The sequence below is a fragment of the Stenella coeruleoalba genome (genome assembly GCF_951394435.1).
Source record: "Stenella coeruleoalba genome assembly, chromosome: 7".
NCBI lineage: Eukaryota > Metazoa > Chordata > Mammalia > Artiodactyla > Delphinidae > Stenella > Stenella coeruleoalba.
The window spans coordinates 66010992-66027165 of NC_137153.1; the positions used below are offsets into that span (position 1 = coordinate 66010992).

The 16174-nt window shown below is 40.7% G+C and overlaps 1 protein-coding gene across 9 annotated transcripts in view; it reads right to left on the reverse strand.

Annotated features, from left to right (window-relative positions):
- The window catches only part of KDM4C (lysine demethylase 4C), a 451309-nt gene that overhangs the window by 42393 nt on the left and 392742 nt on the right, over nt 1–16174 (reverse strand). For all 9 annotated transcript variants that reach the window (XM_079925522.1, XM_079925523.1, XM_079925525.1 and 6 more), the window contains one exon: nt 8752–8922. In XM_079925522.1, the coding sequence (XP_079781648.1) occupies nt 8752–8922 (171 nt within the window). The remainder of the gene's footprint in view (nt 1–8751; nt 8923–16174) is intronic.

Here is a 16174-nt window from a genome sequence, read left to right on the forward strand (position 1 = left end):
TGGAGAGGGTGTAGAGAAAAGGGAACCCACATACACTGTTGGTAGGAATGTAAATTGGAATTCCATAGTGTTTTCCACTATGGAAAACAGTATGGAGGTTCTGTTAAAAACTAAAAATTGAGCTGCCGTATGATCCAGCAGTCCCACCCCTGGACATATATCTGGACAAAACTATAATTCAAAAAGATACATGCACCCCTATGTCCATAGAAGCACTATTCACAATAGCCAAGACATGGAAACAATCTAAATGTCCATCAACAGATGAATGGATAAAGAAGATGTGGTATATATATATAATGGAATACTATTCAGCCATAAAAAAGAATGAAATAATGCCATTTTCAGTAACATGATGGACCTAGAGATTATCATACTAAGTGAAGTAAGTCATAAAAAGAAAGATAAATACCAAATGATATCATTTGTATGTGGAATCTAAAATATGACACAAATTAACTTATTTATGCAACAGAAATAGACTCAAAGACATAGAGAAGAGACTTGTGGTTGCCAAGGGGGAGGCAGGTGCAGGAGGGATGGAGTGGGAGTTTGGGATTAGCAGATGCAAACTATTATACACAGACTGGATAAACAACAAAGCTGCCTACTGTACAGCACAGGCAACTATATTTAATATCCTATGATAAACCATAATGGAAGGAATATAAAAAAGAATGTGTAGAGATAGATAGATAGACAACTGAATCACTTTCCTGTACAGCAGAAATTAACACAACATTGTAAATCACCTATACTTCAATAAAATAAAGTTTTTTAAAAACCTGGAAAAGAAAAGAAAATCCATGAGCTTCCCAGAATCCCACAGCATAGACTGTTTCTGATAACAACATTTTTCTTAGTCTTTCAAATCCACTTGGGTATTTTATTTTGCCTCCAGAACACCCAGGATCACTCCTTCACCTATGCTTACACATCTTGAATCCTCCATGGTGCCTAAAACAGCACTGAATACATAGGTCAAAAAGAATGATATGATTGGATATTCCCAAACACGGGTAGATTTGGATCATGGTGACTGCCACCCTTGGGATTAAGCCCTGTGTTGAAAAGAGACAATAAAGTCCTGGAAATTAATAACACCACCCCGAAGTTCAATGTAGTTATTTTTACCTTGTTAGAGTGAAGATGAGATGCTATATACCTTTGAGTTCCCTTGGAAAGAAAAGGATGGGAAAGAAACACCAAAAACTGTCTCCTGGGAATAAGTTCCTCAAACCAATCACCTTGAGATAATCGCCAAAAGAGAAATAAGAGAAATACTGTCAAGTGAAGGAGGCATGTATCTGAAGAAAAATGTAATTGACACTCTGTCTTCAGGGCTACTAGTTAATATCCTGCATGGGACACCAGGGCAATGACATACTTTTCTTCAGAGGATCACAATGCTGAATGGAAACTGTCAATATGATAGCTACAGAATCATGGGCAGAGATGCATACAATTTATAAAACAGAAAGGGAGTCCAACTCAAATAAGGGCTTCAACATTCTGTTAGTATGCCCCAGGTTTTAAGGCAAAAAGCCACACCAGAATTACACAAAAGAGAACAAAAATGTACTTACCAGGACCTGGTAAGTACTCACCCCCACCAACTTGAGACAGTTCATGAAACTTATGAAACTAGTTAGAGCCTCGGTGAAGAGCACATAATTTAGAGAGTTGAAGAATCAGATGAAAGCTGACCTTAGGTAGGAGCCCCTGCCCAGCAACTGCAGATTTAGTCCTCAAAGATATAACCAGAGTCTATGCCTCTGAATGGCCTTGAGGTTCTTTGATTATTTTTTCTTAGTAAACTCCTAGCCAGCATAGTAATACTACTCCCCCTTGGTGGGTAGATTCTATTTACTTATCTATCATTAAAATGTGTTTAAATACAGATTGTATTTAACAGATTATCCAATGTAAACTGTGTTCATATAAAGGTGCAGTAATATGCTTTGTAAATACTGTACTGCTGTATGTGTTGTTTGCTTTTTGAAGATGTTTAAAACAGAAGAATTTGAACTGCTAAATTAATGTCTAATTTATTAGCATTATGGACACTGAGTGCTTAAAAAAATTGTGACATTTGTGAGGATTACATACATTAAACCTATAAGCATAGTTAAGATGTCCAAGGAAATTTGATTACTTAAATGTAAAATGGTTAGAATTTGATCTATCAATTTATACATTATATAAACATTAATCAAGGAACAAATGAGTTTGTTTTAAATTTTTATGTAAAAAATTTTAGATTTATAAATAAGAAAATTTGTTAGCTGAATGTGAAGGCTTAAAAAAGTAGATTTTAAACTGAATATTGATTAAAATCAAAGTAATAACAGGTTCTTTTTTTTTTACATGTATAAAAGACTTCCCAAGGATGTAAAAATCCACAGGAATTTGGCAAAGCCCTTCACCTCACAGACTCTCAGCTCTACAGCCAAGAAAGAGAAGCAAGGGTGCCCCTCTTGAGCGGTTAAATGCCATGTGGGCCATACCTACAGAATCCTAAACCAGTAAAAGTTCCTGGAGCCTTCTCTGGCAAATTCCATTGACTCTAGAAGAATCAAGACTGGGGGTGGGTGGGGGGAGCATCAGTCTGTAGCACACATAACACAGATGGTCTGGGATGGGGCATGACTTCCATCTGACTTAAAAATCCAGGGGACCTCACAATCTAGGTGCCAACAGGAATCCAAAAACACTTCCCAGGATCCTATAACATAAGATAGAGTTTCTTGGAAAACTTTTTTCTTAGTTTCTCAAACCCCCTCAGATATTTTCTTTTGTATCCTGCACATTCAGAGTCACCCCTACGCCTACACTTGCCAAGTGGGGCCTTGTGGAGGTGCTGAACCCTGAGCAGTTAGGTACAAGGTCTTCTACCATAGCGACACTAAAGTCACAGAGAGCAGACTTCCTGGAAAGGTGCCCCAAAGCACAGAGGCAACAAGCAATGGAATGCAGGGGGCCAACCTACATTCTGCACCTGGCTCTGTCACCTCTAATTTGGGGAACTCGCACAAATCATAGGGTTTTTGTGACTCAGCAATTATCATATCTATGAAATGAGCACGAACTTATTCTGGAGCCGGGTTTGTCATGAAAAGCCAATGAAATAACACTTTATAAACATGCAGAAAAATACATGCACAAATGCAGAGAAATGGGTTACTACAAAGTCTAAAGATGCCAGGCCTGCTTTACAGCAAGTGGAAACAATAATCTGACTCAGTGAAATCTCACCTGTACAGATACCCATTTAACCTAACAAGTAGGAATAAAGTTCTAAGGACACATCTTCTAACCAGATTTCATCAAGACCAGAAAAGGGCAGCATAAACTAGATGGGGGAGGAAAAAGGGAAAAAAAAGTTCTACAGACTGAAGTTAATTACCTAAAAATTTTGATTTTGTGCCTACCATGTTAGCTACATGGTAAATTAGCTCATTTAGTCCTCTCAATAACCTCAGAAGGTATAAATTATTATTCCCTTTTTAGTGGGGGAAAAATGGGCTTCAAACAGGTTTGAGCAACCTGCCTATAACTGAGGAAAAAATTAGCTTTAAGAATTTCAGTTTGCACTGTACAGCCCACAAAAACTAAAGGCCATGACAGTCCATCCCTAGAATCCTGAAGTGTACAGTTCTCGTGCTTTTTTCACATTTCAACGGACGCTGAAAAATGTAGCAAGTCTTCATGGAAATTTCAGTGATGGACTCTTGCTGTCGAATTTCTAAATGGTCCTGTTTCTCTTCTCAAGCCCAGTGGTGAATGTTAAGTGCTTGTCCTGAAACTATCCGGATCACACTGCACCATCTTCCTCCCTTGAAATGAGCTCCAAGTGCAGAGGAAGGGAAGCAGCCATCATTCTAGGGTCATCATAGGCATGCCAGAGGATCCCAGGTTTTAGCAAAGGGTAATAGGGGGCCCTGGAATCGCCATGCCCCTTGAATTCTCTCCTGTGGGCAACTTTCATCCCCATCAAAATAGTAGGAGACTACAAAAAAATTCATCAGGGAGTGTGTCGCAGTTTCATAGACTGACACATGGAGGCGTGTAGCAATACATCTTTTGTTACTTCCCTTGACAGCTATAGATTGCATGCTGTGTTTAACTGGGCCAATACACATATCCTGCAGGTGTACTGTTGAGAGAAAAGATTTGGGACATTTTTCTGGCTATCACAGAAATAAAGTACCTAGGTCTGGAAAGAAATTTTCTGGTAGTCCAAAGAATGTTTCTCTCTACAACTCCAGACACTCCCTCTAGTCACATAACCCTAACAAAGGCATTTTAATGCCCAGCAAATTTATTTTCAAACACGGATAGGCCAGCCTGCATTAAAGGGTTCTCTTCTGTTGGGAGCATAACGTGATCATAATCAGTGATTCTATAAATAAGGGAATGCATTTCTTTACTAAAGCATCAGGCTTCATAAAAGACTATATTTATATGTAAATAAGCACTTTGGGATAATTAAACTTGATGTTCTAGGTTTTATTTTCATAGTTTAAAAAACTGAAGTTGTGTGGTACCCTTACGGCAGTTCTAGTTAGCAAGTACCCGCAGCTTAGAGAAGCTAGTTCTCCCCTAGCCAGTCACGCTGACGTCATGTTGCCTTTGATGAAAGGGCCTTCCCAGAAGCACTCACGCCTGATTAAGCACATTGTGTGGATTAGAGAGTGTTCAGACAAACAGAAGAAAAAATCATTTTCTACCCCCAGTTTCAGACGGCACAGGTATATTATCTAATGAAAACAAGATTTCTCTGAGGAATATGGAATACATGTAATGTTTCCACACAAATAATTATTCTGCCACAATCTGCAAGATGCTGAGACAGAGGCAGACATGGTCACATTTTTCTTCTGTCCTGATGAAACTCCCCATTAGGGAACCAAGCAGGGTTCCCATCTCCCAGAAGACAGTTCTGATGTTGATGGATAGCAAAAGTGGAAGCGGGACAATCATAAGAATTAACCCACATGGGCTGAAAAACGGTGATATAAATGTAGTTACATTATATCACATATGAGAATGAGTATGATTCTTTTTTTTTTGGGAGGGGAGGGGAGCAGAGATAGGTTTATTGCAGGGTCATGCAAGGAGAATGGGTGGCTCATGCTTCCCAAAACCCCTATCTCTCCAAAGGGTTTCAGCAAAGCATTTTTTAACTATATATATATGATTTATATGTGAACATATTTATAACATACTTAATTATACACATACATTATGTTTTGAAATATAACATCAAATTCCCCATATCCAACTGAAGTCTAGTTGACATACTAATGAGGGCATTTAATCATGTAGCTTTCATTAATTTCGGTGGGAAACACAGACCCCCATCCATCCCTGACCATCCTTTAAATTTTAAAAGCTTGCTTTATAAAATCCATGACTTCGCCTTTTGGGAACCTGGATGATGAGCAGGACAGAGCACATAGCTAATGGAGCAGATCTACAGAGTGCTGCAAACCGACCAAGACAGCGTGGCTGCTTTACAGAAAGGGAAATTACATTCTGCCTGAGTCAGAGCTTCTGACACCACAAGGTAAGCAGTCTCCTAACATGCCCCAGGACAATACATATGTGATGGTTAATTTTATGCGTCAACTTGACAGGGCCACAGGTGCCCAGATATTAGGTATTTGGTCAAACATTATTCGAGGTGAGTCTGTGAGGGTGTTATTGGATGACTTGAGTATGTGAATTGATAGACAAAGCAGACGATCCTTCTAGGGCCCATGCAACCAAGTGAAGGCCTGAAGAGAACAAAAAGGCTGACCCTTTCCCAAATAAAGGGGAATTCTTCTTGCCTGACTGGTTTTGAGTTGGGACTCAGTTTTTTCCTGACTCGACTTGAAGCTCTTCCTGGGTCTTGAGCCTGCTGGCCCTTGAACTAGAATTACACTATCTGCTCTCCTATCTTCAGTCTGCTGACTATGATCTTGGGACTTCTCAGCTTCCAAAATCACCTGAGCCAACTCCTTATAATAAATCATACATATTATACATATGTACTTGTAATATATTAAACACACACACACAGACACACTACTCTTACTGACTCTATTTCTCTGGAGAACCCTAATATAATATTATAAGGAAAAATAAAACCTTCCCTATGGAGCCACGAAAGGAGGAAAGCTGGGGATGTCTCATTCAGCACCAAGAGAACAAAGAGGAAGAGGCCACAGCAGCCAACAAACGGTGACATTATTAGAAAGTATGTGAAATTTGAAAATACAACATGACAAATATTCCTACTTGGTTGGTGTAAGAGGCCTGGAACAAATAACTAAAAATGTACCAGAGAGGAAAAGGCGCTGGGGAATATCGAGGGAGGACAGGCTGGATGAAAGAGAGAAGACCTGCTCAAAGACAATTATAATTCTTTTCCCTGAAAAATATTATCATTCACGCAAATTCATACAGACGCCCCTCTCCAATCTACATTAACTCACGCCACCATGAGCACCGCCTCCCTCCCAGGCTAGAGCTGTGGCCACACACACGTACACGCACACACAAACGCCCCACTGCTAAACCGCAAATCCTTATCACATATGCTAAGTAATAGCTAATCAAGCTGTAGAGAATTTTTGCTTTTCCATTCTTGTTGATTTAAATGCCAAGGTGCTTCTGAACAATCCTATAAATTTTAGAGCCTTGTTCTCACAACATCCACAAATACTTTAAACCAAACTTGTGTGGGTTCACAGAGTGGGAACCGAAGTTATCAAAGGGAAGGCTTGTGGATTCAAAAAACTCCTAGGATCACAGCCACTCTTTTCCAGCGTACAAGCTGAAGACAATCCAGGAAAGCTTAAGACCAGCTGGGTGTGTGGAGGCGCGTGAAGTGAAAGGGAATTTAGGATTCGTTAAATACTCTCGTGGATAAAGACCTAACTATTTGCTCAGGTTTTGGGATCAGTGCTCAGAAGTCTGTGTCCCATCCCCAATATGCTCCCCAGCAAAGTTTTCTCTCTTTGGCTGGCTCAGTATTGACAGCCTGCACAAAAGAAGGCTGACTGATTCTGAAATAAGTGTGTAGGCTGGGCAGGGCTGACGAGAGCCTGTGTGTTTCTTTGCCTTTCTTGCCCTCACATACCTCTTTATCTCCCACTCTAAATGTCCCTTCTTCCCAGGGGTTAAGAACAGAGGCTCTGGAGCCCAACTCTGGGACTGAATACGCTTTCTGACACTGAACTAGCTGTGGGTCACCTTGAGAAAGTTATCTACTGCTTTGTGCCTCAGTTTCTGCAGTAGCCAGATGTAGAAAGCTCGGCTTGTAAGCGTGTACGGTTGTGAGGATGAAGTGATTCATGCGTGTCAAGCTCCTGAAGCAGTCCTGGCACGTGGTGTATGTCCAGCAGTGTCAGCCCTACTGACCTTGTGGACTCTCTGACTCAGGTCTCCTGACCCCAACAGGTGGGAAGTCGCTTCTGGCTCATTTATAGCATTTAGCGCACTGTCTAGAAAGCACCTATTTACCAGCCTGCCTCCCCCCAGACTGAGCAGGAATCACACCTTCTTTCTCATTATCTCTGCCCGCACCCAGTGTGATGCTTGGCACATAGCAGATACTGCGTGCTTGAAGGGGTGGCCTAGTCTAACAAGGGGAGCATGGCACCTAAGGGCTGCTGCTTATGAAGAGCAATGGCAGTGCAGTAAAGCAAAGCTCCAGGTGGAATTCTGCAAAGAAACGTAACTCACCCTTTTGGTGTATGATCAAGTCCTGGGATTTTTAATTTGTTTAAACTCATCTGCTTTAAAATCTTTCAAATAAGGTAACTTGTGTTTACGTACTTGTCCTTCTTAAAGGCATAGAGAAGTAAGCCTAACAAAGCTAACTGAATCAATGTTTCTTCGGCCCCAGGAGACCAAAATTCTAGAAACATTTATAAGCAACCTCATAAGGTTACATTTAATTATCAGTTGCACATAGTGCATAATTACTACTTTTAAAGAATAACATCTTTCCAAATACAAACAAGGGCATATCATCAACAGACCCAGGACAAGGCAGAAGTTACATTAGTGAGGCCTGGCTCCCCAGATGGACATTCCCCTTAAATGAAGAAGGGATAACAAGATGACCAGAAGACTAACCCTGGTCTCAGTTATCTGATTTGATCTCAGTTTCAAAAAACCTTCTGCTGAAAGTGCTTTTCTTGTGAAACATCCTGCTCAAAGGCAAGTCCCTGAGACACACAAACAGACAGACTGGCACGCATGTTTCCCACTCCAGACCACAGTTAAGAAACTCGGGAAAAGTCAGGGCCTTTTTCTTGCGTGATTTTTGTTACTCCCATATGAAACATCCACAGATGTTTCTGTCTGATCACAGATGTCACTGTCAGGTCAGATTAATAAAAGCCATATTCTCCAGCTAAGCAGAAAGAAAAAGAATAAAGGGATTCAAATATACAAACACTTTGTAACACAAAAGAACAGGTGAATTCACATTTTATGTTTCTGACCACACACATTTTTCACTTAGTTAAAAGAATTTGGGAAGATGATTCTAAGTTCATCTACTATTTAGAATAATGACGGCTAAGGAACCTCCTAGAAAACAATACTCTTTGTGGTGGGAAAACAGAACACCTGAAATCAAATATTAAATGAAATGAGTTACTTCAAGAGCCGAAGTAAAGAGTCCCAAGAGGTTCAGCTGGTTTAGTTATACAAAAAGTACACTGGGGAGCAGGCACCCAGGACCTTACTCACCACGATATCCTCGGGGAACGTGTCTCTGCTGAAGGAGCCGTCATCAAACACGACCTCATAGAAGGTCTGCGCCGTCACAGCGATCACCCTGCAGCTGTAGTACCGGGTGTTGCGATGCTTCGTGATGACCGTCTGCCCCACAGCGATGCCCTTCTCGCCAGCCTTGGACTTCTAAGGAAGGGGCAGAGAAAGAGGAGAGAAAAGAAACAGGAGAAAAAAACAGAAAATAAAAGAAATATTTATTTAGAAAACATCATTGGTGTGGTCATGATATACACTTTTAATTGTTAAACCTTTTATTGGGGAGTAATTTCAAAGAGAAGTTGCAAGAATATGAATAATACAAAAACATACATATACTCTTTGACCCTTTACTCAGGTTCATCTATTGTTATTTATTGCTATTGTTACCATTTTACCATTTCCCTTTTTTTGCCTACTCTCTATTTTACATATGTGTATATTTAAGTATATATATAAATAAAATTGTGTGTGTGTGCATGCCACAAACCATTTGAGAATAAGCTACATACAATCATGGGCTTTAACACCTAAATACATTAACATTTCCCTGAGGAGTGTGGTTCATTTTAGAGGGCAGTGATATTAGAGAATAAGATCCAGGTGCTTAGGTGTACTTATTCCTACAAAAGCACCATTGTTTCTCGACCCTTTCAGAAGACAGACCAAAGAAATATATGCATGTAGATATATGTGTGTGTGTGGATATGTATACATACACACACACATACTATCACACTACAGGTATACATAAACATATGTATAACCATGGAAAACCATGGACTAGGTCTCAGAGTACATGTGTCATGCTATGGAAGCAGAAGGCTTCAGGATGAACGCTTCAGGAAGTGCTTGGCAGAGTGCTGGGCTCAGAGTAAGTACTCCTGAAATGTTAGCTTGCTGTATTTGGGGCTTTCTGTTTGTTTTCTTGCTTGCTTTGTTTTTCAGAATAAGGCTGTTGCTCCCCTGTCAGGAGCTCATACAAACCCCATTCCTGCCAGGCAGAGAGGGTAGCCAACATCTTACAAGGAAGTCTGCTCTCAAACATTCAGTCCCTTTTACTCCCCAGCTCCAAGTATCATTCATCACCCTTATTCTTTTGATGCCACAAGCTCTGACCCACTAGGGGGGCCCTGAATCAAGCACTTGGGAAGGTCCAGGACCTTTGCTAAATGGGCCCTAGAAGGCACCGTCTCATGATCCCCAAGATACCAACATTAGTCTGACATGTCACCCCTAACCTACAGAAAGCCAAGACTCACTAAACCCCAGTGTTTTCTGACAGCAGTATTTATAACGTTACTGGGAAATAAAGTGTCATCAATTCAGAATCTTGGTTTAATTAGAGGTTTTACTTATTTTTTCCCTGAATTTCAAAAAAGGCTAAAACACCTTGTAGGAAACATATAAAGTGCTATGCTTAATCTTTTCCTTCTGGAAACCAAAGAAGAAATGCCCAGAGAGTTAATGATTCACTAATTCCTTCAACAGTCATGTGTTGCCAGCCAGTGGGCACCAAGCACCTCCCCTGGTGCTGGGGACCCAAACAAAAACCACTAAGACTTGATTCCTGTCCCCTGGAACAGGCCCACAAAGGTATGCGCCATGAAGTTATCTTACAGGTGGCATGATTCAAGACTGGTGACACTGTAGCATGCCATCTACAGCATGTCTTCATACTCACAGGCAGAATTAGGGGAGGAGAGCAATGAAGCACCAAGTACTGGGCACGAGCAAAAGTCCAGAAGCAGGGAACAGCCCATTCTGTTCTGGGAACAGCAAGAGATCTGCTATTGTGTGGGAGGGGAAGCGGGCAGGAAGGAGAAGACTTGAGAAATGGCCTGGGGCCCAGAGGTCAGGCTATGGGGTAGAGGGGAGTAGAGCAGCTCTTATGCCATCCTAAGGAGTCTATATATTACCCTGTGAGCCTAAGGAAGCCACTGAGAGGACTAAGCATAGAAGAAAAATGATCCAGGTCTGTGTGGCTTTTAGGGGAGAAGGGGCATCTCCATGTGGGAAATGAGGGCCTACAGACAAAGATGCGCATGACTTGCGTAGAGGGCCAACTGTCTCCCAAACGTGTTCCTAAGCGTCCTCTCCTTGTAGAGTGAGCTCTGCCATCTAGTTTCTCACATGCCTAACAAAACAAAAGGATATTTTCCTTCTAGAAATCATTCCCTACTGATTGCTAGGTTGGTTGGGAAATTTTTCTGTGCCTTTAAGGTGTAGTTAGCTGTGTAAACATTTTGACAAAGGACAAGAGCAAGAAGCCTGTAGTGATTTAAACGTACTTTGCTTGAAGTAGAAATCTTTAACAGCTAGGCCACATATGCCAAAATAATTCCCTAGTTTCCCACTTCATTCCTCTGCCCAACCCCTTTAAATATATCTAACCTTTCAAAGTAAGAGAACAACTGAGATGTAATAATAAATTCGAGTGAGGGCACAGTCTGCAGAGTTCTGTAACTCCAAAATTGGGCCCATGACTACTGCTTAAGATTGTATCAGGGCTCCCCTGGTGGCGCAGTGGCTGAGAGTCCGCCTGCCAATGCAGGGGACACGGGTTCGAGCCCTGGTCCGGGAAGATCGCACATGCCGCAGAGCGACTAAGCCCGTGCGCCACAACTACTGAGCCTGTGCTCTAGAGCCCGCCAGCCACAACTACTGAAACCCGTGCACCTAGAGCCCGTGCTCCACAACAAGACAAGCCACTGCAATGAGAAGCCTGCACACCGCAATGAAGAGTAGCCCCCGCTCACCACAACTAAAGAAAGCCTGCACGCAACAACGAAGATCCAATGCAGCCAAAAATAAATAAATTAAAAAAAAAAAAAAGATTGTATCAGTTACAACTGACCCTAGGAGGCGAAGGTTACAACTTGTTTGGCTAAACACAGTGGTCCTTAGTGACCAGGATTAGGGCCAAAAAAGGCTTCATGTTGGCAGCATATTTTTGCAAAGGCTGTCCCTCTTTGTCAAACCACCTTAAAAACACTCATAGTCAGAACTGCATGTACTGTATTTTACTATGATAATAGTTTCATTGTGCATATTTTATTAAAATTGGAATGCACCTGCTAAGGAAACAATGTTTTGGATTTGAATTATAAGCTCAGCTTCCTCCTAGCTGTGTGATCTTGGGGATGTTATATAACCTTTAGCAGCCTCAGTTTGCTCATCTGTAGAAGGGACAATAATACTTACACTAAAGGTTTCCTATAAGAGGAAGTACATAAAATGCGTAGACTCATAGGCAGTTGGTTCTCGGCAACTGTTAACTGGCTTCGTTTTAAGAACTGAAGAACATACGTGAGAACCTAGCCCCAGGTTAATACACTCTTCCCTACCGTACCCCAGTAACTAGCATATACAACTGTGCAGCACCCTGGTTTCACGTGACAAGGCTCAATCCAGCTCTAAATAATCACTGTCCTGCTCTTTATCTCATCCCCTTCTGACTCTAGTTCTTGTCAAACAGGGGCACATAGCTATGGTTCCTAGGAAGGAAGGCATAAATAATGTGGTCTCCTCCCTCGACCCCCAAGGCTCTCAAAGCCTTTGTTTACAACTTTCTTAAGGCTCTGGTCAAATGTCACTTTCACTGACTATCCCTCCTGTAACAGGGCAAAATCCACAAGTCAGTGCCAGGACCTCTTTGTCTTTTTATTTGTGGCACCCAGTACACTGCGTACAACACTGTTGCTGTCAGATGAACAATGAATGAATAAATGAATGGAAAAATGAATGAACAGGAAAAAACTAAATAAATGAACTGTGATGAGGGGTAGAGACACATTTTTTTAAATGGGAGAAGATTGATTCTAATTATTCACTGTCCAGAAAAGGGCAAAAAGAAACAAAGGGGAGTTTTAGGAAGAAGTTCCTCTTTCTTAGGGTGGGTAGACATGTATGAAGGTAAGGGGAGGAAATAAAGAAGGTTTATAGTGAGATTCACAAGGTCTGGAAAGTAGAAGCAGCCAGTTAAGGGAAAAGAAAAGTGACAAAGACTTGACAGAGAAAAGGTCGATTCTAGACCACAACCATTTTCTTCCTGCTAGGACACGAAATTTATGCAAACTGGCTGATTGGAAAGATGGCCAGCACACAAATTAAATATACAGCCTTCATCTAAATAAAAATTTTCATAAGCCTCAAGCATGACCATTTCATGGGGAGTACTAAAGAAAACAGATTTTTTTCATAATGTTACTTTAATATGATTTCTGATTTATTTTTGCAGGAAAAGTTTATTGACAAGCATATCCCATAACTGATTATACATCCTCAATAATATTTCCTGTCAGAAAAGCCTAAGAACCTACTGATGTTAAGAATGTCATTTCTGATCAGAGAAGATGGACATTATGCAAGGGGCTCCATCAGATTATAGAAGTGGCTACGGTTTTCTAAGATTAGTGCACAGGCTAAGGCTGGTGAAAGTCACATTTTCTTTAACATGCGCTAAGCAGAAATCAACAGTGGTTTAAGAAAAAACACGACTTAAAGAAAAGCTAGAACCAGTTCAAAATTCTGGGGATGTGAAAAAAAAAATGTTAACTAAGAAAATGTTACAGACATTTCGCAAAAGCATCAAAGAGTCACTGGTACACATAACACAGATATGTTACCAACATGTGTCCATACACGTGAGTTAATTAGACTCTCCCAATAACTCTGTGAAGCAGTTGTTATTTTCATTAAACAGATGAAGTCACTGAGGTACAAGGTCAAGTGACTTTTCCAAGATCTCAGAGCTGGTGAGAGGCTGAAGTGGGGCCCAGAAGCAGATGCTCTCCCGCCACAAGTGCCTTGGTATCATCAACCAGGAGAACACACGTGGAAAGAAATCAGAGGAGAAATAAAACTAACCAGGAAGTGAGACTAATGGAATTCAAGCAGTTCCCAGAGAAGTTACATTTCTTTCTTTTCTAACTGACTTACTGAGTTAGAACCTCCTCTGTTCTACATACCTTTTGAGGCACTTCATTTAATCTCCCCAGTATAATCACAGAGTTGAATTAGCAACTTGGATTTGGAGCCTATCTGAAGATGGAAAGTGCAGAACGTATAATTGCATATGCTCTCAGTTTTCCTATGTGTACACACATGACAAGCATACACACTGCAGTAAATTGCAAAAATGCTCACATACCTTCACACCTTCCTCTTTCCACATTCGTGAAAATGTGAGTTTGCAGCTCCTCCCCTCTAGAGCTGGAGTCTATTTCCCCAACCCTCAAATCTGAGCTAGGCTTGTGGCTTAGCCTGCTTTGCAAATGCAAAGCCTCTTGCACACTTCCGCTGTCTCCCTAGGGACCCCAGATTCTGTCATGTGAACAAATTCAAGTTATCCTGCTGGCAGGTTAGAGACCATATTGACCAAAGCTGAGGCCCTACACATATAAGAGAACCCAGCCAAAAGAAGGCAAGCTGTTCTGCAGCTCACCACAGACAGATGAGGCAACCAGCCTGAAACAGAAGAAGCACCCAACTGAGCCCAGCCTTAACTTCTGACCTACAGAATCAGCAGCTAAAGAGTTGTCATTGTTTTAAGCCACTAAGTTTTGGGGTGGTTTGTCACATACACAACTTTGTGTCACATACACAAAAAAGAATACAGTGACCCTTGAAAAATGCAAGAGTTAGGGGCATCAACCACCCCCCGGCCTTGCACAGTTAAAAACCCACATATAACTTTACAGTCGGCACTCCATATCCATGGATTCAATCAATCAAGGATTGTATAGAATTCAGTATGTATTTATGGGAAAAAAATCCACATATAGGTGGACCCACACAGTTTAAATCCATGTTGTTCAAGGGTTAAATGTACTAAGAAAATAACATACTAAACTGTTAGCTATATACAATGCTAGGTAATGAAATTTTGTCTATTTGATTCTTTATGTACTTCTGTGTACCTTCCATTATACACAGTTGACCCTTGAACACAGGGGTTAGGGGCACCTTGATCCCCTTCACAGTGAAAATATCTGCATAGCACTATCTCTGCCTCAAAAACAAAAGAACTAGTACATGACTTAACCAAGGGCAGGAAGCTGAAACAGTTTGAATGCAATCAGGACTCTTTTGATGCCACATACTGTGAACTCTAATCAAACACAAATTTTCTCCACACTTAGTTAATTTAAAGATCTAAAAAATGAAAATACAGGTACTATATTTTTTGAAAAAAATCCATGCATTAAGTGGACCTGTGCAGTTCAAAGCCATGGTGTTCAAGAGTCAACTGTATTTCTCTAATTATTATCACCACAGCCTTCTGACCATCTGAACCAAGACTAAGGGAGCCAGGAAGCCCTTTTGCACATGTGCCCAGAAGGCCATTGAGAACGGAATGTTTGCTGCCATAGAGCCCCTTGGTTAACTTGTGAGCCTGTGGATCCCTACTCAGAATAATGTTTTTAAATCCATAAAATAAAACAAGATTATCCTCCGCCCCCCAAAAAATTATATTGAAATAATATTGAAAAAAACAAATTTGTGGTATAATAGCTATACTTCTTTAATAATGTACTAAATATTAATACCTAGTGGCAGGTCAAACAACTATTAATATCTTAATTTCAAAGTTACAATGGGAATCCAGCAGCCTGTGGAACAAAAACCACATTCACAGAAAGATAGACAAGATGAAAAGGCACAGGGTTATGTACCAGATGAAGGAACAAGATAAAACCCCAGAAAAACAACTAAATGAAGAGGAGATAGGCAACCTTCCAGAAAAAAAATTCAGAATAATGATAGTGAAGATGATACAGGGCCTCGTAAAAAGAATGGAGGCAAAGATTGAGAAGATGCAAGGAATGTTTAAGAGACCTAGAAGAATTAAAGAACAAACAAACAAAGATGAACAAAACAATAACTGAAATGGAAACTACACTAGAAGGAATCAATAGCAGAATAACTGAGGCAGAAGAACGGACAAGTGAACTGGAAGACAGAATGGTGGAATTCACTGCTGTGGAACAGAATAAAGAAAAAAGAAGGAAAAGAAATGAAGACAGCCTAAGAGTCCTCTGGGACAACATTAAACACAATAACATTCACACTATAGGGGTCGCAGAAGGAGAAGAGAGAGAGAAAGGACCCGAGAAAATATTTGAAGAGATTATAGTCAAAAACTTCCCTAATATGGGAAAGGAAATAGCCACCGAAGTCCAGGAAGCACAGAGAGTCCCACAGAGGATAAACCCAAGGAGAAACATGCAGAGACAGATAGTAATCAAATTGGCAAAAATCAAAGGCAAAGAAAAATTATTGAAAGCAGGAAGGGAACAATGACAAATAACATAAAAGGGCACTCCCATAAGGTTTACAGCTGATTTCTCAGCAGAATCTCTACAAGCCAGAAGGGAGTGGCATGATATACTTAAAGTGA